The sequence below is a fragment of the Protopterus annectens genome, chromosome 10.part0, assembly GCF_019279795.1.
Source record: "Protopterus annectens isolate FY-2018-M chromosome 10.part0, PAN1.0, whole genome shotgun sequence".
NCBI classification, from domain to species: domain Eukaryota; kingdom Metazoa; phylum Chordata; order Ceratodontiformes; family Protopteridae; genus Protopterus; species Protopterus annectens.
This window is the reverse complement of record NC_056744.1, coordinates 19516361-19543152: the sequence shown is the minus strand read 5'-3', so window position 1 is coordinate 19543152 and position 26792 is coordinate 19516361. Positions and strand designations below refer to the sequence as shown.

The window sequence follows — 26792 nt, the reverse complement described above, 5'->3', positions numbered from 1 at the left end:
CAGAAAATCAGATCAACTCCTAGTTTCCTATGCTGTGGGGGGTCAAGGGAAACCTGTAACTAAACAGACCATTTCCAAGTGGATTGGTCACTGCATACGCTTCTGTTATTCCTATCATGGAAAGCTCGTACCTACTGGTATCAGATCACACTCCACTAGGGCCACAGCCACCTCTACAGCCTTCCTCAGAGGAGTGCCTACTAAAGATATCTTGGAGGCAGCCACTTGGAGTTCTGTACATACCTTCACAAAGCACTACCATCTGCCTTTATACTCCAGAACAAGAGCAGGCTTTGCTACTGCAGTTTTGCAGGGCATTCTAGCTCAACCCAGTTCCGTATAGTACCTACCAACCCTATACATAGCTTTGGGATTCTACCCATATGTAATTACTGCAGCTGTAATGCACGATGAACATAGTACAGTTTTGTACCTACCATAAATGTAGATGTTCGAGGGCTATTACAGCTGCAGTACAGGTTTCCCACCCTCCTTCCCCACTTGGTAAGACCTTGGGGTTTGAATAACTATTCATACCCGCTGACTGGGTTATCCTGCTATGTTTTATTTGCTTACTTTTGTGTATTACACTAATTTATGTATTGCCTTCCTTTTGGGGGCACCTGACATCTGGGGCAAGAAAGACTGAAGAAGATGGCGTCGGCTGTGTCTTTTATACTCTAGCCTTCCTGACGTCAGAAGAGTACGCGACAGCAACCGGCGCCGGACCAAGACTTTGGAATTCGGCCGACTGAGGGACCGCCTGCCGGCTGAAAACCCATATGTAATTACTGCAGCTGTAATAGCCCTCGAACATCTACATTTATGGTAGGTACAAAACTGTACTTTTCTACTCCAGACTGTTCCTGGTGCCCAGGAAAGAGAATTCTTGCTGCCCTAGTCTGGATCTGTCAACTCTCAACACCTTCCTCTTGGTACAAAAATTCAAAATGCATACACTCCAGCAGCTCCCTCCTATGCTAGCCAAGGATTCCTGGCTAGTCACTCTCGACTTAAAAGAAGCTTATTTGCACATTGCTATAATGGAGTCTTGCAGGAAATATCTACGTTTCAGGGCAGGCTCTATGCACTATCAGTTCTCTGCACTTCCCTTTGGCTTATCTGCTGCACCCAGGGTATTCACAAAGTGCCTGGCTCCAGCCATTGCTTACTGCAGGCAGAGAAATATTGAAATTTACCCATACTTGGATGATTGCCCGATTCAGGCGGACAGTCAGAAATTGCTACTTCAGCATCTGACATTTGTAAAGAGACTCCTAACTTCTCTGGGGTATAACATCAACGAAAAGAAGTCACATCTGGTACCCAGCCAAAAGATTGTATTCCTGGGTGCAAGCTTGAACACAACTTCCCAGATGGCATTCCTCACTCCAGAAAAGCGGTTTATTTGACAACTTATTTAAACTACTGGCCACCCAAACCCAGCTATCTGCAAGAAAAATGCTGCAAGCCCTAGGGTTCATGGCCTCATGTATTCTACGGATTCCATATGCAAGAATGCATATGAGGAAACTTTAATGGTACTTAAGTCTCTGGTGTCAACTTTCTCTGGACCTGGAAACAATGATTCCTATCATTTCTTGCCTAAGGACAGAGTTCCTTTGGTGGGCAGAGGCTTGCAACACAATAAGGGACTCACTTTCTCACAACCCCCCACTGCCCAAACTGACAACAGACTCATCAGACTATGCATGGAGGGCTCACATGGCAGGCAAATGCATTGAAGGCAAATGGAGCCCAGGACAAATTCACATGCATATCAATCAAAAAGAAATGTTCACTCTACAGAATGCACTGACAACCTTCAAATACCTTATCCTGCCAGGACAATTCCTGATAGACAACACCACAGTTATGTGATACATAAGCAGGGGGGAACTCACTCCTACCCACTTTGCAGGTTAGCCATGGCTCTGTGGAACACAGCCTTAAGTAACCAAGTGCACCTGCAAGCTCAATTCCTGCTAGGCAAACAAAATTCACTGGCAGACGACTTAAGCAGAAATCTAATAGACCCACACGAGTGGAAACTGGAACCCACCTCATTCAAACATCTAATACAAAGGTGGAGGACTCCAGAGGTGGACCTCTGTGCGTCCCCCCAAAACCATCACCTAAACAAATTTTGCACCAGAATTCCCCACAGCCAAGCCTGGAAAGTGGATGCCCTATCCTTCACATGGGAACGCCTCTCAATCTATGCCTTTCCCTCTCTGTCCCTCCTTCAAAAGTACTACTCAAGATCAAACAGGATAGGCCAAGGACAGTCCTTATTGCTCCAGATTGGCCACGCCAGCACTGGTACCCACTCCTACGTAGTCTGACAGCAGTGCCATCCTGGCACCTCTCTCAGACCCCCCCCCTCTCTGCTGTCCTAGCAGGAAGGACAGATTTTGCATCCTCAACTGCAAACCCTGAACCTGGCAGCCTGGCGTATTCCCTGAATACATCACCAGCAGCCCTCAGCAAACAGGTGCTAGATGTTATCCTTGAGGCCGGGAGGCCTAGTACTAGGAATTCTTTATCAGAAAAGTGGAAAAGATACTGTTCTTGAGGCCAGTCTCAAAGGAAGGACACAGCCATGCCCACCTTACCTCAAATCCTAGATTACTTAGCAGAGCTGCTCCACAAAGGCCTATCCTTCTCATCAATTAAGGTTCATTCCTCTGCCATCTCAGCTCATTACAATACTGAGCCACCCCTGTTCTCTCATCCTCTGATCAAACAGTTCCTGAGAGGAGCTAACAATTTAAGACCCCCAAGGAGAGCTCGCACTCCTGCTTGGGACCTTAACTTTGTACTAGAGAAGCTCACACGTTCCCCTTTTGAGCCTGCTACTACAGCAGAGTTAAAATTCCTCTCTCGGAAAACAACCTTACTGCTAGCCATCACTTTAGCAAGAAGAGCGTTTCTGAGTTGCAGGCCGTTATGGCTGTAGAACCCTTCATTATCTTCCATGCGGACAGGGTTTCCCTCAGGACTAACCCATCTTTTATGCTCAAGGGGGTATCCAGTGTGGCTTTAAACCAATCCATCCATTTACCAACCTTTTTTCCTAATCTTCAGAATAAAGGGGAAAGGATCCTGTACTCCTTGGACATGCACAGACAGCTCAGGTTCTACCTTGACAGGACTAAACCTTTCAGAAAGTCTGACCAGCTGCTAGTCAGCTTTGCTACAGGGGGGTAGAGGGCAAGGTCATTTCAAAGCAAACCATTTCTAAATGGATAGCACACTGCATCTATTTCTGCTACAAACACTGTGGTAAACCTATCCCACCGGGGATCAGGCCTCATTCCACTAGGGCTACCTCAACCTCTACAGCTTTTCTCAGGGGAGTCCCTACCAGGGACATCCTGGAAGCTGCAACCTGGAGTTCTGTACACACCTTCACCAAGCATTACCACTTACCTATCTTTTCTAAATCCAGAGCTGGATTTGCCACAGCAGTCTTACAAGGCTTGCTAGTCAGCCGTACTACTTCTTGACTGCCTCCACCCTTCCTCAGTTTTGGGACTCAACCCAAGTGTGATGACTGCAACAGTGAAATACGAAGAACATAGTACAGCTGTGTGCACTTGCCATAAATGTAGATGTTAGAGTGTATTCACTGTTGCAGTCCTGGTTACCCTCCTTCCAGCCCCCTGTCTTTCTATACTTACTACCTATCCTCTTTTTTGGCCATATCTTATGGGAATGGTATTTACTTTTTACTGTAGGTGTTACACACCATGTGATTGCTTCCTATTTTGGGGGCTCCTGACATCTGGGGCAAGAAAAACTGATGTAATGGCATCGGCTGCATGTTTTATACCCCTGATGACCTGACATTATGGAAGAGGCGACAGCATCCGACGCAGAAATCCCAAGACTCTGGTATTCGGGCCGACTGAGGGGCTACCTGCAGCCAGATAACCCAAGTGTGATGACGGCAACAGTGAATGCACTCGAACATCTACATTTATGGTAAGTGTACACAACTGTACTTCATACTGCCGATACTTGACAAAAAACGACAACAACTTTCGCGTCTTCAGGTCTTTCCAAAACTACCGAGTTTCTAAGGCCCAGGGTATGAACTTTGCCTAAAAACCAACGACCCAAGCTCAGGCACCTGCTTCCATGCCTCAATCTCAAATGCTTAAAATGGCGGAAGACCTTATGCTTATTAGAGGAAGCCAGGCTACCCCTTCCAAAAGAAAGAGACTTGTCCCCAGTAGTTTTATCTGAACAGGAGTCCGATGAGTCTGAGGTTTCTGAATATGAAGACATGCAACCCCTCTCTGCTTATGAGGATTCTGATGCAGGGGAATCCATTCCTTCTGCCTCTCCACCCGAGAATTTTTCATTTGGTGAAACCCTACATACTTTAAGGGAGCATTTCCAGTGGGAATGTCAGGACTGTCGTGAGTGAAAAAAAAGACACTGGGAATTCTTAGATTTACCACAGCACAGACCCTTTAGCCATTCCTCCTGTCCTGGATGTTGTGGATGATATTTTTATGGAATCCATATTGACAAAACAAACCAAAACCAAGAAGACCACAAGGACCAGCACCAAGGACAAGCAGTGCACCATCAACCACAACGACAAATTTTGACCTAGGTTTCCAGTTTGACTCCTGACACCCTTCCTCCAGCTCCCAAGAAACCTGACCGGTACTACAGAGTCCCCTGACTCTCATAAATTCCTTTTCAAAAATCCTACTGCTGACCCAGAGGTCATCTCCCAAAGACCTAAAGGAATTAAAGCAACCTCAGCTAAGAATCCCACCACCTCAGACAGGGATTCTCGAGCTTTAGACAGATGGGGTAAAAAGGTATACACCTCTGCAACTCTTGCTATTAGTGCACTAAATTGTTAGTTCCACATGCTGAACTAGCAGCATACCATAGAACTCAAACAAAAAATATCTTCCTTTCTTGCTTGCATAGAAAATAAGGAAGTACAAGAGCTTATGCATTCTGCAAGCCAAGTTACTAAGCACACCTTGCAATGTGGCTTTGATGCCCTAGAAGCATCTTGCAGGGCAGCAGTCACTGGTTCTGTCCGTAGAAGGTATGCTTGGCATAAGGAACAGACATTGCCAGACCATGTCAAATCAAAGTTATTGGATGCACCATTGAATAAATACAATTTGTTTGGCACCAAGGCAGAAGAGGTCATAAAAAAGATGGAAGAAAAATCTAAATCTATGCAGACAGACTTTTTACAGGTCCAGCCTCAGAGGTTCAGTACACATGGCCCCTCCATGCACTGGTCCTTTCCAGCCCCCTCCAGGCCAGCTTAGCCCAGACCCAAGGGAAGCCGAACCCCCAGACAGCAGTCCCAGGGAATGCAGAGATCTAAGCAATGGAGTTCCTCCTCTTCAAAAACAGGGAGTGCAAAGCCATCCCCTTATGTAAGAACTCGCAATGACTTAACACCTCCACCCCTTACGTCTGCCCACTTGCTTGTGCCCCTAGCAGGAAAACTGTCCTTCCATGCAAACAACTGGGCCTCTTTTACCAACGACCGATGAGTCCTCAACATAGTGGCCTAGGGATACAGATTTTATTTTCAAACTCTGCCAACCCCAGAAGGTTTTCCAGATCTTCCTCCAAACCAGTGGGCAGAGGCCAAAAAGCAAGTTATTTCCCTGCTGTCCATGAGGGCAATACAACTTGTTCATGCAGACCAGCTAGACCAAAGTTTCTATTCCAGACTCTTCCTGGTACCCAGAAAAGAGGGCACCTGGTGCCCAATCCTTGATCTATCCATTCTAAACACCTTTCTGGTGATTCCAAAATTCAAAATGCTCACCCTCCTGCAGCTTCTTCCTCTGCTTTCCAAGGATGCTTGGTTAGCCACCCTAGACCTAACGCAGGCCTACCTACACATCCCAATCAGGGAGTCTTGCAGGAATTATTTACGTTTCAGGGCAGGATGTATGCATTTTCAGTTCTCTGTGTTTCCCTTTGGCTTATCCACTGCTCCCAGAGTTTTCACAAAATGCCTGGCTCCAACCATTGCTTTTTGCAGACAACGAAATATTCAAATTTACCCCTACTTAGACGAGGTCCTGATTCAGGCAGACTACTATCAATGAAAAGAAATCAAAACTAGTCCCCACACAAAAATTTGTATTCCTGGGGGCAAAAATGGACACAGCATCCCAGATGGCATTACTTACTCCAGAAAAGCAAGCTTACCTGACAGGCTACTTCTCTCAACTAGCCACCAGAACCCAGTTATCCGCAAGGAAATCCTGCAAGCTCTAGGGTTCATGGCATTCTGCATTCTACTCATTCCATATGCCAGACTGCAAATGAGGAAACTACAATGGTACCTAAAAAGCCTTTGGTGTCAACACTTTCAAGACCTGGAAACTGTCATACCCTGTCTAAGGAAAGATTTTCTTTGGTGGGCAGCAGCATGCAACCAAAACAAGGGGACTTCCCTTCTCACAACGCCACACCACCCAGACCCTTGCCACAGACGCATCAGACTATGCCTGGGGTGCACACCTGGATGGCAGGTACATTCAGGGCCATTGGAGCCCAAATCAAATACATCTGCACATCAACCAAAAAGACAGTAGCTGTTCAGCATGCCCTGACAGTTTTCAGACCCCCTACTCTCCCCGGGGCCTCTAGTGATAAAAACATACAACACCACAGTGATGTGGTATATCAGCAAGCAGGGAGGGACTCACTCTTATCCTCTCTGCAATCTCGCCATGACCCTTTGGCACACGGCCTCAGCCATGCAAATACACCTGCTAGCACAATTCCTGCCAGGCTCTTTAAACTCTCTGGCAGACAACTGAAGCAGAAACCTGCTAGACCCACATGAGTTGCAGCTAGAGCACAGAACCTTCAACCTTGTAACCCAGAAGTGGGGCACCCCGAAGGTGAACCTCTTTGCCTCCCACTCCAATCATCAGCTCAGCAAATTCTGCACCAGGGAACCTCACAGCAAGGCCTGGAAAGTGGAGCCTGTATCTTTCCAATGGGTAAACCTCTCGATCTATACATTTCCCCCTCTACCACTCATTTCAAGGTTACTGCTCAAAATAAGGTAGGAAAAACCAAGGGCAATCTTGAGTGCCCCAGACTGGCCACACCAGCACTGTTACCCACTGCTGTGCAGCCTGTCACCCCTGCCACCATGGCACCTACCTCAGATCCCAACACTCCTGACCCAGAAGAATGGAGAATTCATGCATCCACAATTGCAGACCTTGAACCTGGTAGCCTGGCTTATTCCCTGATCTCTCTTCAAGCTGCCAGCCTAAGCAAGCAAGTCCCGGATGTTATACGTGAGGCCAGACACCCCAGCACTAGAAAATCCTATGCTGACAAGTGGAAAAGGTTTTGCACCTAGATCCAGGCAAAGGGAGCCAAAACAGCACAGCCAATCCTACCTCTCATCCTGGATTACCTAGCAGACCTACTACACAGGGGTATATCCTTCTCTTCTATTAAAATTCATGCCTTTACCATCTCTGCTGATTACAGCATAGAGCCACCTCTCTTCTCACACCCTGTCATAAAACCGTTCCTAAAAGGGGCTAACAACTCAAGGCCACCCAGAAGAACTTCCCCAGCTTGGGACCTTAACTTTGTGTTGGAAAAGCTCACCAGTTTGCCGGTACTCAGTGAGATGCGTTTGCAGCCCCTGATACCTGTTACTTCAGATTCGCAGGCCTCTACTTAGACCCATTTGAAGTCCGCCGCAAGATGCTTCTTCGACTGTGGAACCTGCGGATGTCTCTACCTTGGATGGGTCCGGAGCCGCTGTGCAGGCACTGGCTTCTGAGGGTGTATTCAGGCCTACTGATTTGCATATTAAACCAACACCATCTTCTTCAAGGTCTAAAACACGATCCATGCCTAGAAAACAGATGCCAGACTGCATGGTCAGGCCACTATGCCTAAAAAACAAGTGATAAGAATGGCTGAAGACCTTATTACTCTAATCCGGGGAAGTTACCCTTCCCCCTCTAAGGGACCTAGGACTGATTTTCTTTCTGATTCTTCTGATCAGGATTCTGAAATTTCTGTTTTCTCTGATGACCGGGATTTGCCCTCATCTACCTATGAGGATTCTGATGCAGAGGACTCCATTTCGTCTGCTTCCCCTCCAGAGGATTTCTGTTTTGGTGAAACCTTGCATACTCTTAGGGAGCATTTCTGCTGGGAAAGCCAGGATTACTCTGACTCTAAAAAGAGGCTTAGGGAATTTTTACTCCTGCCTCAACACAGGCCTTTAGCTATCCCTCCTGTAGTGGACAATTGTAGATGATACCTTCTCGGAATCTAGCCTGGCCCCTGACACCTTGCCTCCTGCTCCCAGAAAGCCTGATGGGTATTACAGGGTACCTGACTCTCACAAGTTCCTCTTTAAACGTCCTACTGTGGATCCTGAGACCATTTCACAGGGACCCAAGGGCATTAAGGCTACTACTGCCAAAAATCCTACCCCCTCTGATAGAAATTCCAGGGCGCTGGATAGATGGGGTAAGAAGGTATACACTTCTGCAACTTTGGCCATTAGGGCCTTAAACTGCCAGTTTCATGTTAAAGTATCAGCAGCATATTATTGGATTGCTTAAACAGAAATTGATGTTGATTCCTGACTGTGCTGAAAATAATTACTGGATTTAATGCATTCTGCTGAACAAGTTGGAAAACATACTTTTGCAGTGCGGTTTTGATTCATTAGCGGCATCTTGCAGGGCTGCTGTCACTAGGTCTGTACTTAGAAGGCATGCTTGGCTTAAGGAGCAATCTTTGCCAGATCATGTTAAAGCTAAATTACTGGATGCTCTCTTAAACCAAGACCGCCTGTTTAGCAACAAAACAGAAGTACTTAAAAAGATGTGGGGAAAGCTAAATCTATGCAAACTGTTAGATTTCCTGCAAGTACAGCCTCCCAGATTTAGTAGGCATTGGCCCTCTAAGAATTGGTCCTTTCCTGCCTCTTCCAGGCCCTCTCAGTCCAAACCCAGATCCAGCAGAACACCCAGGCTCCTGTCGCAAGGTACTCACAGGCCTAAGCAGTGGGGGGCTCCCACTTCCAAAGCAGGGAGTAGTAAGACCCCCCCCCCCATGGTAAACTGTCTTAATGACTTAACTTTAAACCTTCCAAGCCCTGCCCAACTGACTTTCTTTAGGGGGAAAGATTGCCCTGCATGCAAAAAATTGGGAACTCATTACCCAGGACAAATGGGTTTTAAATATAGTTTCCCAAGGATACAGATTCCACTTCCACTCCTTACCAACCCCAAACGGTTGGCCAGACCTACCCCCAAATCAGTGGGCAGAGGCTCAAAAGCAAGTTCTCTCTCTTTTAAGCATCAGGGCTATTCAACCTGTCCCAAAAGAAGAATGGGGGCAAGATTTCTACTCAAGACTTTTCCTGGTACCCAGAAAAGACAATTCTTGGCGTCCTAACCTGGACCTGTCTATCCTAAACACATTTTTTGGTAATCCTAAAACTCAAGATGCTAACTCTTCATCATCTGCTTCCCATGTTAGGCAAAGATGCCTGGTTGGCAACACTGGATTTGAAAGAAGCCTACCTGCACATCCCAATAAGGGAATCTTGCAGAAGATGCCTATGCTTCAGAGCAGGCTACATGCACTATCAGTTCTCCGCACTATTCTTTGGCTTATCTACCATGCCCAGGGTATTCACAAAGTGCCCAGCTCCAGTCATTGCATTTTGCAGGCAAAGAAATATTCAAATATACCCATACCTGGACGATTATCTAATTCAGGCAGAAAGCCAGGACTTGCTGTTAAATCATTTGGCATTTGTAAAGAGATTGCTAACTTCTCTGGGGTACACAGTAAACAAAAATAAATCACATCTTGTACCCTGTCAGCAAATTGTATTTCTGGGAGCAAGCTTGAATACAACTTCCCAGATGGCCTACCTCACGCCAGAGAAACAAGTTTATTTGATAGCCTACTTCAAACTACTGGCCACAAAGACCCAGCTATCTGCAAGGAAAATACTGCAAGCCCTGGGGTTCATGGTCTCTTGCATTCTACAAATTCCATATGCAAGACTGCATATGAGGAAGCTACAGTGGTATCTAAAAAGCCTATGGTGTCAACATTCTCAGGATCTAGACTCAATGTTTCGAATCATATCTTGTCTACAGATAGAGTTCCTTTGGTGAGCAGAGGCCTGCCACCAAAACCAGGGACTGCCATTCACTCCACCCCTTGCCACCCAAACCCTAACAACAGACACATCAGACTATGCATGGGGGGGCTCACTTGGCAGGGCAAGTGCATTCAAGGCAAATGGAACCCAACTCAAATGCACCTGCATATCAGTCAAAAAGAAATGTTAGCTATACAGAATGCTCTGACAGCCTTCAAGGACCACATTCTTCCAGTACAATTATTGGTAAAGACTGACAACACCACGGTACATAAGCAGGGGGGGGAACCCACTCATACCCTCTCTGCAGACTAGCCATGGCTCTGTGGTACACAGCCTTGAGCTACCAAGTGCACCTACAGGCTCAATTCCTGCCAGGAAAGCAAAATACACTGGCAGATGACCCAAGTAGAAATCTCAGGGGATGGACCTGTTTGCTTCCCCCCAGAACTGCCAATTGGACAAATTCTGCACAAGGACTTCCCACAAAGTAGTGGTCTGCAGTCTGATTAGTATTTTCCTTTTAACGTAGGAACTACACCTAGTTTTGCACAGGTGTCGAGTGTGTATTCATGTACATGCAGATAGTTGCCTTCACTTATGCAGTGCATGGGCCTCTAAGGAGAACTATGGCTTGTCAAGTCTAATAGCACACTGTTAAATTCAGAGATAGTGAGCTGCTAATAAAGGTTCATTTTATGTATTCCATGTCTTGGAGCTGGAACTGGATTTTCTCTCCTTTGTACTAGTTGACCACCTGACTTGGGCATTTATTATGTAAGGACAGAAATTCTTTTCATCGTAGTGTCCATGTTCTTAATTGCACTTTTTATTAACCTCCTTTTTTGCGTACTAGATTAGTAAGCTTCAAGAAGTTGTACATTTGAAGTCATCACCTGGCAAATTTCCCATGGTTGTAGGTGCATTTAGCTGAGAGAATGAAGTCATTAGGTAAGCTAATCCATTTTTGCAAAAAAGGAAAAGTTTCATCCATTGACTAAATAAGATCATTATAAATTTAGCAAATTCCATTACCTTTTGCTATGATCAGCAGTAAAGTACTTGGACTGGAAGTGAGAAGGTTCATCACTAGGTAAGGCAGTACTACTAAATCTTGTCTGAAATGTAATTTGCCCTTATTTACTTAAGAACACTAACTATTTGAGCCTCCATTTATAGAGTCACTAAGCATGAGGTTTGCTGCAGATGTGGAGCAGGGTTTGCTTTGACTTGTCCGTACAGGACACGTTTTGTATGCTGTTAACTTATAGATGTGGGATGTTGGAATAATGGTAAAGGTGTTTGCCTTAGACATAAGGTACATTGTTTGATTCTCACATGGGGTAATTGGCTACACTTAAAATGGCCTGCAAAGGCTGTTAGCCTACTACTAATATATGACTCTGTTTGAGAAAATACATATAGTGTCACTAAATTCTCTGTTAAAGTATATGTTGGAATAGTAAACGTACAGCTGTAAGATGAGCTTTAATCATCTGTCTTGTGGTCAGGCATATTATTCATCAGATTTTTTTTTTTTGTGTATAGTTATTCTCCATCACTGACTGATTTTATGGCTTTGATGTTTTTCTCCATGTGGGTGCCCATGTTATATGAAGTGTTTTTTCTTGCTTCATTTATATTTCTAGAGGTATTGAGTGCTATATTGCTTTACTGCATTTACTAATGGTTATAGTGTTATTGTTTATAGTTTGCTGCATCTGCTTTAGTCTTTTCCAGAGTATGTCTTATTATCTTTGCTTTGTGTGCCACTCATGGATACCTAGAAAAGAATAGAACTAAATATGTAGCTAACCTCCAAAATAGAATAGAGTTGAGCATGAAGCTCATCAGTATACAGATAGTCTGACCTTAGCAGCCATGGAGTGATATTGCAGGCAAGCATCCTAGAAGCATGCAACTCTGGGATCTATCTGTCCTGAAGTCTGATGCTCTCTTTTATTCATTTTGCTTTATGAATTTTTGCATAACTGGTAATGTTCTGCTTTTTGAGCTCTCACTATAATTCAGTGCAGGGCCAGTGTTAGCATTTTGAGGGCCCCCAGCCTATATCTATCTATGTCTGTATGCTCCAAAGTACATTCTAAAGTTGTTTGTTTTCCCTTTTACATAGCCTTTTCATTCAATAATAGCTTGAAAAGAAATTAAGATTAAGGAAAGAAATTCAGTGTTGCTGCTGAGCTTTAGTTTTCCTTGCAATGTTTCAGCACACCTTTCTTGATCAAGCCAGCACAGTAGTAACAATTTAGGAAATAACTTAGATAAGTCAGGGTTCAAGAACCCATAGGGTTATAGATGTTCTGGGGTATATTTTAGAGAATTTTCCCAACCTCTTAATCCAATGGTATCATAAACAAAAATCATGAGTAAGAAAAAAATTTCAGTCTAATTTTGTTTTTCTTTCAAGGAAGTTGTGCCCAAGGCTTAATGTTCAAAGATGACAAAATAGTAGCTTACAATAAACTAGCAAGCCAGTTGTCTGGGTACATGGGTCCTATCTGAGAATACTGCCTGCCTCCATAACCCCGTGCAGAACCCTATGGTTTGACTGTAATGAAACTTAAAGAAGTAATAACCATACAGTCTCCCCCCCCCCTCCCCCCAACCATATAATGTACAGCAGCTTTCTGTACACGCACACCTGAGCAGGGCTGGTTTTAGAATGGGTACAGTTGAGAGCAGAGACCATTATCAGCTTTATCCTAACAGGGTCGTATCACAGCCCTGTTCAGGTTAAAGAATGTAATCAGAAAATTAATTATTTTTCTCATTTTTTTCCCAATCAACAACAGCTCTTGTGGGGTCCCCACACAGTCAAGGATGATTAAGGGGGAGGCCCTTGTATCAATTTATACAGTTTGGTGAGTGGGTCCCCCAGACTCCTTGAAGATCGAAGTGTCTGAATGTTCTGTGATGTATCTTATACGTTACCTTTGAAGTATAATTCCTTAACTAGATTTTTTACAGATAGCCAGAAGAATAAGTACGTGTCCTGGCATTATTGGATGAATGCACAGATAAAAATCAGAGATATTTTTTATACACACACGCGCGCGCACGTAAGCTGTAGCAATACTAGTTTTGTACGTATTTTAGCAAATGGCAATACATTGTGCAACACTGGTAACTACCACACCAGATTAGTGACCGCTGTTAGCAGTCACCAAAAAGCAGTACGGGTAAGTCACTTTTATTTACCTCATTGAGGAGTAATGCATACCTGTCACTGTATCTGATTTCACAGAACTTGTCTGATTTTGTTCTGTCTTTCGTAAAAAGTTTGATTTGCTGGTAAATTACTCAAGATTACAGTCAGTCTATAAATCCAGACATCAGAGTTTTATACTTTTTATTGTCCAAAAATGCATGTTGATGTAAAGGGTGTTGTTCTATTCTTTTAAGTGAACTAGAGTAGTAATTAAAACATTTTTCTGATTTTGAGCCTTTATTCTGCTATTATTTTTGGTATTGTGCTGAATTTTTCAGCAAAGAAGTTGACAGTTTTAGTATTTGGTGTTCTACCAGTATTCATAAAACTGCCTGAAAGAAAAAAAAACATCCCTGAAGATCAGAAGCATCAGCTCTTCTTAAAACCCAAAGTTTACCATGAGATCAGTCTCTGAGCTTGTTGATCTTTCTACTGCTTACCTTGTTTATGTTCATTATCACATTTATCCTAACAATGTCATATCACAGCCCTGCAGTTAAAGAGCATCAGGAAATTAATACATTGTCCCTCATCTTCCCCAAACAGCAACAGCTTTTTTGAGGTCCCTACATAGTCGGTGCTGATTAGCGGGCCGCCTTGCAACCACAAGTATTGCAGATACCTAAAGCTGGCTATATTGTTGGTTTTAGTATAGAGAATGTCCACCAGCCAGGTTTAACTAAATCACTGGCACTGTCAATGTTAAAATATTTAATGGAATTGTGAAGCCTGTTACTTGATAAAACACTGTTACTATAACCAGAAATATCTTTGAATTTTAAAGGTGATATAAAAATTATTACCCAGCTGGTTTAAGTATAGAAGATTGCTGTATTAGCTTTTGTTAGTTTTTACAGGCATATTACAAAATAACTAGATAATATGGGTCTGTATTATATGCATGAAGTTTAAAAACTTCGACGCTCGTATAATCAACACTATATGAGCGAAGTTTTAAAATTTCGAGCATATAAAAAAAAAAAAAACAAAAACAAACCTACCTGCACCCTCCCACACACCTCCTGCTACTTAAATATATCAATTCCGAGATTGCACTACAGTGAAGTAAAGGGAAATATTCCCTGCAGCGATCTCACTTCACTGTAGTGCGATCTCGGAGTTGGTATATTTAAGTAGCGGGGGGGTGTTCAGGTAGATTGTTTTATATGTTTGAAGTTTTAAAACTTCACTCATATAGTGTAGATTATATGACTGTCGAAGTTTTAAAACTTTGACCAGATATTATAGATCCAACAATATAACTTGCTGTGGTTGGGGGCACCCAGCGACCACAGGGTTCGCTGGTGCCTAAAGCCGGCTATGATTCAGTGTAGTTGTGCATCTGTACTTTAAAACTGATAAAATACATGTTTTATAAACATATTATTTTTAGTTTCTGCTTACATGGAAAGATTAAATGAGAACAAGGAATGTTGTGTAGAAAGATTACAAATTTGTGATTATCTGTTAATTTTTCTTTGGTTATAATTTGTTTTAAGAATCCTAACTTGGTCTTGTCCTTTTCATAAGATCGTTAGCTGGTACCATCAACTCTGTCAGATGGAAGGAATCTCAGACTAACATGTCCTGTAAAGAATAGCAACTCGAGTGCCACACCACCCCACATGCTGCCCTACTGTGTCCATATTGGAGTGTGAATATCAGTAACTGTTGAGAAAATAGATCCCCTAACCTGCGTCCCAGCATTAAAGGTTTTTGCTACCTTCTTGGCCACTGACTGTTGGTTAAAGAAATGCCTTGTACAGGTTTAGTAGACTGAGAATTTTCCACCCAACCCTGTAAGGAGACAGAGTTTTTCTACCAAACTGTGTATCCTGAGGGTGGGTGGGAGAGCTTTATCCAGTGTACTGAGTGAAGTATGTGGATGTGTGTTGGGCACTTTCTTGTGTGGCAGCAAAAGGAAGGGAGTGTTAGCATCTTGGGAGCAGTACTTTGATGTTGAGCACTTTAAGTGCTTGCTAAGTTGTACATTTTGAAGACCATAATCTTAACACACACCAAATAGTGTTATGTAACTGGGAGGCAGTGACACCTTTTGATTCTTGCTTTTGCTACAACATTTCCTTCTAGGCAAGTAACTGATTGAAGCATACCTTTTAGTGCATCATAGTGTTTTGTTCATCTAAGAACATGGGATGGTAATTAAGCTATTCCCTCATGCAGGCATGTCAAGAACAAATGTTATGTCTGTTAAGAAGTGTAGAACATGCTTTTTCCTTGGTTCCAGATGCTGATTTCAGATGGGCAGGCTGAAAATGCAAATAGGCAGTCTTTTACATTTGGGGAGTCACAAGACAGGTTCATCAATGTTATGAAGATCTGTGCTAAAAATCTATACTTGTCCATGGATTTTTTAAAAGGAAATGCTTGTTTCATCACCTTTTAAGTACCAGGTGGCAGAGCAGGTTCATTTAATTGTATTTTTGGAACCCAGGAAATCATGATAATGGTACTCTGGAACAACCAGATCAAGCTGAGTATTACAGTTGTTGGTTCTTTTCCGTTTGATGTCTAGAACCCTGTTGGCTTTTAACCTAAAGAACAATGTGCAGTTTGGAGTGACAGTGAAGCAGGACTTTAAAGTAAGAAAAAAAATACAGAAGTATTAATAGGCCAGGCACCTATTACAGGTTTGTATGTGTCTGTACACTCCTCTTGTCATAGACTTGTGCAGGGTTAGGATGGCCGACTTCTAAAGAAGAATAAGCTTTTTGCTTGGACAGACTACACTCTTCTAAAAATGTTTGCGTTATTTGTCCTAACTAAAGCATGCTGAGATAGCTTTTAGACTGAAACTGTCACTTGCAGATTTGTTTTATTCTCTTCCTTTATCCAACTACAGAATACGATGATCCTCGAGCCTTAATTGTGTTAGCAGAAGAGGAACTTGTAGGAATAGATCTTAAAACAGATGGCTGGCCAATGATCCAGGCACCCTATTTGGCATCGCTGCACTGTTCCGCCATTACCTGCTCTCATCATGTTTCCAGCATTCCACTGAAGCTGTGGGAAAGGATAATCAGTGCTGGAAATAAGCAGAACACACAGTACTCCAAAATGGTAATGATTCTATTCTTGCTTGTTAACCTACCCAGAGTAAAATGTTATAGTAAAGCATGTGTTGTCTGGGACGCTGCTTTGGTAATTAAACTACAAATTGAGAGATGTTTGATGATGATCAAGTGGTTTTAAAGAGCTGTAGCAGAGAAATCCTCCCCTTGTTTGGATCTGTAATGTACTAACTTGCTATATTCATCTAAAAGATCATTATTGTATTATATTTGTAAAAATTTCGGGATTTTGCTACAGGTGTGCACAAGTCGTCTAACTGGATTTCTAGAGCAGTCATGAAGCTAATTGTTGGGACTTCAGATGGAAGCACTGCTGTAAAAATTGTGAAATTCATGCCATCTTCAGCAGTTTGCTGTTCAATGCAGGCGAGTGTGAAAGAGAAGTAACTAACAGATGTCCTGTTCCTCTGTTGCAGTATTCTTTACATGAGGGAGTTGTCTGCCACAGTGACCCAAAGTCAGCCAGTATACAAAAGACTTGTACTAGTTAGAGGTGTATGGTACATTGCACATAGGCTGTCGGACGTAGGCCATAAAAGTGATGTACCCACCATCCTCATTACTTTGGCCGCCAGGCCGCACCCTTCACCTGTACATGCAGTCTACTTGCCGAAGTGGTTGCTGTCTCAGCATTTCAGGTAAGTGCCCCGTTGGGGAATCCTGTTTTTGCTTTTTCTGCTGTGGTTAGGTTTAATGTCATACAAGAAAGGCAAATGCCAATGGGGACATCAGATTCCACATCAAGACAGTCACCAGCACTGTCTTTTTTGTCTTGGGTCTACCCATGGTCATAGATCTTGTTCTGTCTGCCAGGCCTTTGTACCTAAAAGATTGAGAGGTAGGTCATCTTCCCTTTCAATATATTTAGAGAGTCAGCACTTGAAACTCCTTGTGAAAAGCGCTATGTAGGGATCCTCAGGGCCTGAGGCAGAGCTGCTTGTGAAGCGGAAGGCCAATAAGCCTAGGTCTGAAACTTCAGCTGCACCTCCAGTGATGGATCTCTCTTCTGAGGCAGTTGTTAGCCTGGAGAAACGTTTGGCCCTACATCCGATTCACAGGCTGCACCCGTAGGGGAGGTTGCCTTGGATCTGGATGATGGCACATCCTTGGAGGTACTGCAGGCATCCATTGCCGATGTTCAAGGGAAGCCTAGACTTGTGATTACCAAGGGCCCTAGGGTGACATCTCAAATGTTGCTTAGAGAAGAAGTTGATTCTGGTGTTATCAAAGTTTAGGGCTACATCTGGTCTTACCACCTTACATAGGGCTGATCTACATGCCAAGAAGAAACAAAAAATTAAGCGTTTGTCCCCTACCACTGATCCACAAAAGGATTGGCAAAATTTTACCCAGGACATTTTTAATGCCCTTATGTCCCTTAGGCCCCTTCCAGGGGTTTCAGAACCAACCACAACTACCCCAGTTCTCTTTAGAAAAGGGATAGGGAAGAGGCCTCTTCTGAAGAGGAAAAATCCTCAGAGGATGAGTCCCTAGCTTATTCATCTTAGATCCCTTCACAATGGATTATGCTCCAAGACTCCAGGGGTACTTGCTCCCCAATGGAGGAAATTATTTTCAGTGAGACCTTTGGTAAGAAAAGGGAACATTTCAAATGGGACAGTTGAGATGTCTGAAGTATGTAAACGTTACTACAAATGACTTCAGGTAGATAGTCCTAGTCTCTCAGCCGTATCTCTGGTCCTGTCTGCATTTTTGTATGCATTTGCATCTTCCAGTAGGACTCCTGACTCCCAACCTCCAGCACCTAAGAAACCAGACAGATTCTACAAGGTGCCTGGAGACTAAGTTTTCAAATCCCCTTCTGTCATTACAGTGGCTTCTGATCAGCCCTCAAGGTTACTTCTCTCCACCACTCTTCTTACCTCTGACAAAGATAGCAGACGTATAGAGAGGTTAGACAAAAAGTATACACACCTTGCCAACCTTGCTTTAGGTTCAGTTATCAAATACACATGACAAAAGACATTGGAACTCTTGTCCCAACTTCCTAAAAATTGTCAGATATGCATGACTCAGAGATTGTCTTTGGCTTCATCCTTGCTTTTGGGCATCCTCTCAAGTGGCCCACCATTCAATAAAATGTTGTTATGGTGCTGTGGAAGTTTCAGCTAGAGCAGCTGCCACAGGTTCAGTCCTGAGAAGATTTGCCTAATTGAGACTTCATTAAATCCAAACTGATGGATGCTCCTCTGGGCAATTCAGCCCTGTTTGGGCCTGCTCCTGCAGAATTGTTTAAAACCTTACAGGAGGAGAAGGGTAAGGAGACACAGGGACTGAAATACATCCTGGTTTCTCTGTACCAAAATTCCAAAGAAATTGCCCTGCCAAACCTGTGTTTGTTAAAAGGCAGTCATGGGGCCCTCCAGCTAAGGCTAAAAAGTCTGGTAAAAGACCTCGACAATTTAAGATCTCCTAGCAAGCCCCACCTCAAAAACAGCCTTTTCCATACAAACCAGAGTCTGTCCCGACTATTTGGACCCCCAGATACTCCCCCCTACTTTTCCCTTTCTCATTTGACTGTGGCTTGGGAAAACATTACACAGGATTCTTGGGTGCTCTTCATCATAAGGAAGGGTTATTTTATTGTATGGAATTCACTTCCACCTTTCAGAGTTATCCCACAACCACCCAGAGAGCAATTACAACATTTTCCATAGGTGCTGCAAGACCTGTTCCATTAAGGTACCATTCAACCTGTTCCTTCAAATCACTGCTGAAAAGGTTTCCATTCCAAGGATGTTCTTGGTACCAGGGAAAGAGGGGTACTTTGCAAACCTTTTTCCCTCTAAGCATCCCACAAGCCTTATGACTTCCATAAGCATCCTTTGTCTACCTACATCCTCGTTCATCCCAGTTACAGGACATTTTTACAATTCTCTGTAGCCTCTTGGCACTTTCAGTTTTCTGCCTTGCCTTTTGGTCTTTTCACTACCTAGCTCCAGTTACTGCTTACTCCGGACTTCAGGGCATTCAGGTCTTTCCATACCTGCACAACCTTCTCTTTCAAGCAGTCAGTCCAGGAGCACTAGAGCACAATCTAAGCTCCATTTCCATCCTACAGTCTCTGGGTTTCACAATAAACTAGCAAAAATCTATTGTCTCTTTCCTCATCTCAGGGCCACATTTTTTCTTGGGAGGCTGAATACAAACCGACCTTATGAAGATCTCCCTCCCCACTCAAAAAGGTCAAGAACGCATTTCCTTTTTTCAAAGCTTCATCCTTCTAACTCACATCACTGCCAGGAATTTTCTCAGAACCCTGGGCTTCATGGCATCTATTGTCCTAATGCTTCCTCTGGCAAAACTGTACATGAGAAAACTACAGTAGTTCCTGAAATCAGTGTAGAAGGCAACATGCACATCCACTAGAATTCACAGTTCCCTTTCTCCCTTGTTTGAAGAGGGGCATCACTTGGTGGATGCAACAGTTGACTGCCAACCCAGGTCTCCCCCTCCATCCTGTACCACCTGTCCAGGAGATGTTCACAGATGCCTCAGATCCATGATGGGGAGCAGCTTTCTGCTCCATAAAAGCACAAGGGATGTGGTGCCCTTTTCAAAGAAGGGAGCACATCAGGATAAAATAAATGAGGGAACTACTACTGGCTCTTCAGACCTTTCAGTCCCTCTTCATCCCAGGCCCTCAAAATATTTTCACAGACAACATGACCATTCTCTGGTATGCGAACAAGCAGGGAAGGACCAAGTCTGATCTCTTTTGCAGACTTAACCCTGCAAGTGTGGGAGCTGGCTTTCAAGCTTCAGTCCCTTCCCCCCCTTCAGGCTGTGTATATCCCTTCCAGCTGGAATGCAGTGGCATACACCTTAAGCAGGTCTGAAACATAATCTCACGAATGGATGCTTCAGGGGGATGTGTTCCTGGACATTGTCCACCGATGAGGTACTCCACAAATAGACCTTTTTGCCTCCCCCATGAACAGACAACTTCCACAGGTTTGTGCCAGGGATCCACATCTTCTGGTCTGGAAGGTGGACTCCCTCAGCTTTTCATAGAAGTGGATGTTTCTGTATGCATTCCCTTCCCTTTCTCTCATTCCGGAAGTCCTGATAAAGATTCACCAGGACAAACCAAAACTCTTGATGGTGACTCTCTTGTCCAAGAACAGCATTGGTTCCCCCTTCTCCTGCATTTAGCCAAGGGCAATCACCACAAGATGTTCTTCATTCCACATTGCTGCAGTCCTAACTATTGGGGTAGTCCGCTGTCCAGTCGGCCCGAATACCAAAGTATATGGCTGACGTCGGTCAGGGCGCATTAGACTGACGTCAGTACGTCAGGGTACTAATGCGCATGACCGACGTCATATCCCCAGTCTTTTTTGCCGCATGGTCCGATGCAGAAGCAATTTTGCGAGTGCAGGTTGGCGTTCTGAAAGTTTCTGAAGCCAGAGTTTCAGACCGAATCAAAGTTGGCTAAGTACCCGTTGGGAATATTTTGTTTTTCTTGCCTCAGTATTTAACCGGATGTCAGAAAAAGTGAATAACTGTATTTCTTGTGGGAAACAGATACCTCATAGGGATTACCATACTTTGTGTATACCTTGTTTAGGGCCTGAGCACGACGTTGTTGGATGCCGCTCTTGTGCTAGATTTAACAAACGCACTATTAAGAGAAGGTTAGACTGTGCCAGGTTAGTGTTTGGGAAGCGTTGTAATTATAAAATGCCGCCGGATGCTCCGGCGCTTCGCTAAAAGCGCAAGGACAAAACAGCAAAGCCTAGAGTGGAGGAACCGCAGTCCCAGACGCCGGTTCTTTAGAGGCTCAGTGGAGCCGGAGGTTTTGCCAGGTGTTTCTTTGGAGTCTCAGGGAGAGACTTTACTGTTACAGGATGTATCCTCTCAGGAAGTAGGCCAGGCTGAGGGGCTTCTCAGGTGGCTGTTCTTCCCTCTCTTCCTAAGGTGGTCAGAGCCTCCCTTCTGTTTCCAAGGCTTCTTTGAGGGGCAGGCCGAGTTTTGCTTCAGTGGGGTTTCTCCTAGTACTTCAGGGTCTTTGCCTAAGAAACATATGCTTAAAATGGCAGAGGATTTGATTACTATGATAAGGGGTTCTATGCCCCTCCTGATAAGAGGCCTAGGGTGGAATCTGAGTTTGAGAGTTTTGAGCAATGCTCGAGGCTTCTGAGTCTTCGGCTGAAGACTTGCAGGAGTACCCTCCTTATTCTGATTCTGATGTGGATGATTCTACTCCTTCAGCTTCCCTCCTGAGGATTTTTCATTTTCAGAGACTCTGCATTCCATGAGGGAGCATTTCAAATGGGAAGGTCAAGATTTCTCTGATTCCAGGAAAAGGCTTAGGGAATTCTTGTTTTACCCCAGCACAGGTCTTTAGTTATACCTCCTTTTTTGAATGTGGTGGAAGATGTTTTGCAGAGGCTTCCCTGAATCCTGATTCTTTGCCTCCTGCCCCAGTTAAACCGGATAGGTATTATAGGGTGCCTGAAGCTCATAAGTATCTTTTAAGAGTCCTAGGGCAGACCCGAAACTGTCTCTCAGGGGCCTAAAGGTGTGAAGGCCTCAGTTGTTAAAAATCCTGTCCCTCCTGATAAAGAGGCAAGGGCTTTGGATAGATGGGGAAAGAAAGTGTATACTTCTTCCACTTTAGCCATGAGGGCGTTGAATTGTCAGTTTCACATGTTAAAATATCAGAATTATCTTCTTTCACAGTTGAAATCTAAGGTGAATGCTCTGGCGGAAGGTATTGAGTGTAAAGAGTTGCAGGATTTAGTTCATGTGTCTGAACAAGTGGGTAAACATTCCTTGCAATGTGGTTTTGATGCTGTGCAGACCTCCTCCAGGGTGGCTGCCACTGGTTCTGTTCTTCGTAGGCACGCCTGGTTGAGAGATCAGAACTTAGCTGAGCATGTTAAGACAAGGATTTTGGATGCTCCTTTACAGTCTGATGTGTTGTTTGGTTCGCCTGTGGAAGCAGTTTTAAAGAAGATGGAGGACAAGGCTAAGTCTATGCAAACTGTTAAGGATTTTTTGCAGGTGCAGCCTCCAAGTTTAGTAGAAATTGGCCTGCTAAGGGATGGACTTATCCTGCTTATGATTCCCAGTCTAGGGGTAGGTCTAGACGTGGTAGGGGCAGAGCTCAAGGTGCTTTTAGGCCTAGGACAGGGAGTTCACCTGCTCAGACTTCTGGTGAGGGCAGGGGTCAGTCCTTTCGTAAGCAGACCCAATGACCTGCCTTTTCAGCTGCCAGTACCTTCTCGCCTGGCGGCACCTCTAGGAGGAAGACTGTCTCTTTTCAAAGAAAATTGGGATTTAATTACCCAAGACAAATGGGTTCTGGATATCATTCACCACGGTTACAGGTTTTATTTCCATACCTTGCCTCCTTTCAAAGGCATGCCAGACATTCCTCCACTACAAAGACAAGAGGCTCACAAGCAAATTTCTCAGTTGCTCCAAATAGGGGCCATTCAGCCGGTTCCTGTGCCAGAAAGGGGCCTAGGATTTTATTCTCGCCTGTTCTTAGTACCGAAGAAGGGGAACACGTGGAGACCAATTTTGGATTTATCTATCCTCAACACTTATCTGGACATTCCCAAGTTCAAAATGTTGACGTTACAACAGCTTTTACCTCTGCTGGGCAAGGATCACTGGATGGTAACTTTAGATCTCAAGGAAGCTTACCTTCATGTGCCTATAAGACTAAGTTGCAGAAAGTATCTGCGTTTTCGAGCTGGAAATTCTCATTATCAGTTCTCTGCATTGCCCTTTGGCTTATCTACTGCCCAGAGTATTCACAAAGGTTCTGGCTCCAGTGATAGCTTACTTCAGGCTAAAAGGAATTCAAATCTATCCTTACTTGGACGATTGCCTGATTCTGGCTCAAGAAAAGGAAGACCTTCTACAGCATTTGGAATATGTCATAGCAGTGCTAAGATGCCTAGGGTATTCTGTGAGCGAAATAAAGTCCAGTCTAGTACCCTCTCAAGACATGTGCTTTCTGGGTGTGAGACTGAATACAGCAGCCCAGATGGCCTTTTTAACCCCGGACAAACAAAAGAATCTTTCCAGTTACTTCCATCAACTATCTCTTCAGTCCGGGCTGACTGCAAGGACAGTCCTTCAAGCCTTAGGGTTCATGGCATCTTGTATTCTGGTGCTTCCCAATGCCAAACTGCATATGAGGAAGCTACAATGGTATCTCAAAATGTATGGACACAGCACTGCCAGGATTTGGACACTGTCATTCAAATCATACCTTGCATTCAAAAGGAATTTTTGTGGTGGGCTCAGGAATGTCACCTAAACAAGGGACTCTCTGTGACCCGGCCAGAGGCGAGTCAAATTCTAACGACAGATGCCTCAGACATTGCTTGGGAGCTCATCTAAATGGAAAGTGGATACAAGACAAGTGGCCTGCCAGACTACAGCATCTACATATCAACATGAAGGAGATGTTAGCAGTCCAGTTTGCATTAATGGCTTTCAAGGAGTTACTTCTTCCAGGGCAGGTGTTGATTCTAACAGACAACACAACTGTCGTGTGGTACATCAACAAACAAGGGGAACACATTCTTACCCATTGTGCAGGCAAGCAATGATTTTATGGGAGACTGCGCTAAGCTTGCAACTAACTCTTCAGGCAAGGTTTCTGCCGGAGCACAGAACTCCTTAGCAGATGTGTTAAGCAGACAAATCATGGATCCCCACGAGTGGAAACTGGATCTTCATGTATTTCAAAAGTTGACAGTGTCCTGGGAACTCCAGACATAGATCTGTTCGCTTCTCCACTAAACCACCAGCTGCCAAAGTTTTGCACAAAGAGGTTTCATCACACAGCTTGGAAAGTGGATGCTCTTTCTTTCAGTTGGAAAAATCTTCATGTGTATGCTTTCCACCTCTGCCTCTTCTTCCAAAGGTGCTTCTAAAGGTCAGACAAGACAAGCCAAGGATGATTTTAATAGCTCCAGATTGGCCTCGGCAGCACTGGTACCCATTACTGAGGAGTCTGGTAAAGAAGCCTCCATGGCCTTTACCCTTGATTCCACATCTGTTGTCTCAGAAGGACGGTCGTCTGCTCAATGTCAAGCTTCACTCTCTTCATCTAACAGCCTGGCATATTCTGTTTTGAAAGACAGCAGGTCTCAACTTCCTCAACAAGTTTTAAATGTGATTATGGAAGCCAGAAGACCTAGTACAAGGAAAGTGTACGCAGAAAAATGGAAGAGATTTTTATTTTGGACTGCAGCAAAGAATTTGGAGATTTGAGCCTAATTTGAGTGTGGCTCTTCAATATCTTACTGAGTTGTTGGACAAAGGTTTGTCTTTATCTTCCATTAAGATTCATGCTGCAGCAATTTCAGCTCACTATGATTGTGACCCACCATTGTTTTCACATCCTTTGTTCAAGCAATTTCTTAGAGGGGCAAAGAATATAAGACCCCCAATGAGAGGTCCTACTCCTGCTTGGGATCTCAATTTTGTGTTGGAGAAACTTACTCTACAACCTTTTGAGCCTGCAGCTACTGCTGAACTGAAATACTTGTCATGGAAGACTGCTTTTTTGTTGGCCATTACTTCTGCAAGAAGGGTTTCTGAGTTACAGGCCCTTATGGCGGTTGAGCCTTTTTTGATTTTTCATAAGGATAGGGTATCATTACGTACTAATCCTTCCTTTATGCCTAAAGTGGTTTCTAGTGTGGCTTTAAACCAAACTATTCATTTGCCTACGTTTTATGCAGATCCCCAAAATAAAGGGGAAAAGATTTTGCACACTTTAGATGTACACAGGCAATTGCGTTATTATTTGAGCAGGACTAAGGATTTTAGGCAGTCTCAGCAGTTGTTTGTTTCTTTTGCTTTGAGTTCTCAGGGCAAGCCTGTGTCAAAACAAACTATTTCTAGGTGGATTGGGTTTTGCATTGCATTTTGTTATTCCCATCATGGCAAGGAGATTCCAGCTGGGATTAGGCCTCATTCCACTAGGGCTACTGCCACTTCAACAGCTTTTTAAGGGGTGGCAACTAAGGATATTTTGGAGGCAGCTACTTGGAGTTCAGTGCATACTTTCTCTAAGCATTACCACCTTCCTCTCTACTCTAAGTCTAGGGCTGGTTTTGCCACAGCTGTTTTGCAAGGCATGTTATCAGCTCCTGCTTCCTTATGATTTGCCAGCCTCCCTTACCTCTGCTTTGGGATTCTACCCAATAGTTAGGACTGCAGCAATGTGGAATGAAGAACATAGTACAGTTTTGTACCTACCATAAATGTAGATGTTCGAGGATCCACATTGCTGCAGTCCAATTTACCCTCCCTCCTTCCCCTCTGTGTTTAGGGGTGGTTGTGTAGGTGAGGTTATATTCTGCTAATTTTGTATATTTTGTATATATATATATTTTGGTGCAGATATGTTGGGAGTTTTTGGTTTTTGGCCTTATCTTTTCAGGGTCTTCTGACATCTGGGGCAAGAAAAGACTGAGGATATGACGTCGGTCATGCGCATTAGTACCCTGACGTACTGACGTCAGTCTAATGCGCCCTGACCGACGTCAGCCATATACTTTGGTATTCGGGCCGACTGGACAGCGGACTACCCCAATAGTTAGGACTGCAGCAATGTGGATCCTCGAACATCTACATTTATGGTAGGTACAAAACTGTACTTTACCACCCACAGAGTGGATAATCTCACCCAATAAAAAGGAACTCTCATCCATCCCTACTTGTCTACTCTTCAGCTGGCATTGTGGATGATAGGGTTTTAATTCTTTTCAGACACCTTTTTTCAGAGGATGGAAGTCTTAGGGATGTTCTTCGTGTTTCACTGTTGCAGTCATCACATTTGGGTTATCCGTGCCAGAGTAGCCCTCGGCCGGCCCAAATACCAGAGACTTAGTATTTCTGCATCGGTTGCTGTCGCTTGGACTGACGTCAGGTCGTCAGTAGTATAAAGTAAGGCAGCTGACGCCATTACATCAGTCTTTCTTGCCGTGGAGCCCGAAGCAGAAGCAGTTTGCACGAGTGCCAGTCGGCTGCTACTTAAGTTTTCGTCTCCGACAGTAGATCTTCCGAAAAAACGTAAAGATAAAGACAGAGACAGACCGCACAAGTCCAAACCTACCGACAACTCTTCCTTTAAGCTAGTCGTCAATCCTCCGGTACTCAGTGAGGCGCTTTCACAGCCCTTGATGCCCAGTTCAGTTGATTCGCAGGCTGCTACAGAGACCCTTTCAGAGTCCGGTATGCCACAAAACTCTTCTTCGACTAAGGATCTTGCGGTCGTCTCTACCTTGGGCGG

At 44.1% G+C, this 26792-nt stretch overlaps 1 protein-coding gene across 7 annotated transcripts in view; it reads left to right on the top strand.

Annotated features, from left to right (window-relative positions):
* The window catches only part of LLGL2 (LLGL scribble cell polarity complex component 2), a 2451001-nt gene that overhangs the window by 955011 nt on the left and 1469198 nt on the right, over positions 1-26792 (top strand). For all 7 annotated transcript variants that reach the window (XM_044084955.1, XM_044084956.1, XM_044084957.1 and 4 more), the window contains exon 11: positions 16273-16490. In XM_044084955.1, coding sequence (XP_043940890.1) covers positions 16273-16490 — 218 coding nt within the window. The remainder of the gene's footprint in view (positions 1-16272; positions 16491-26792) is intronic.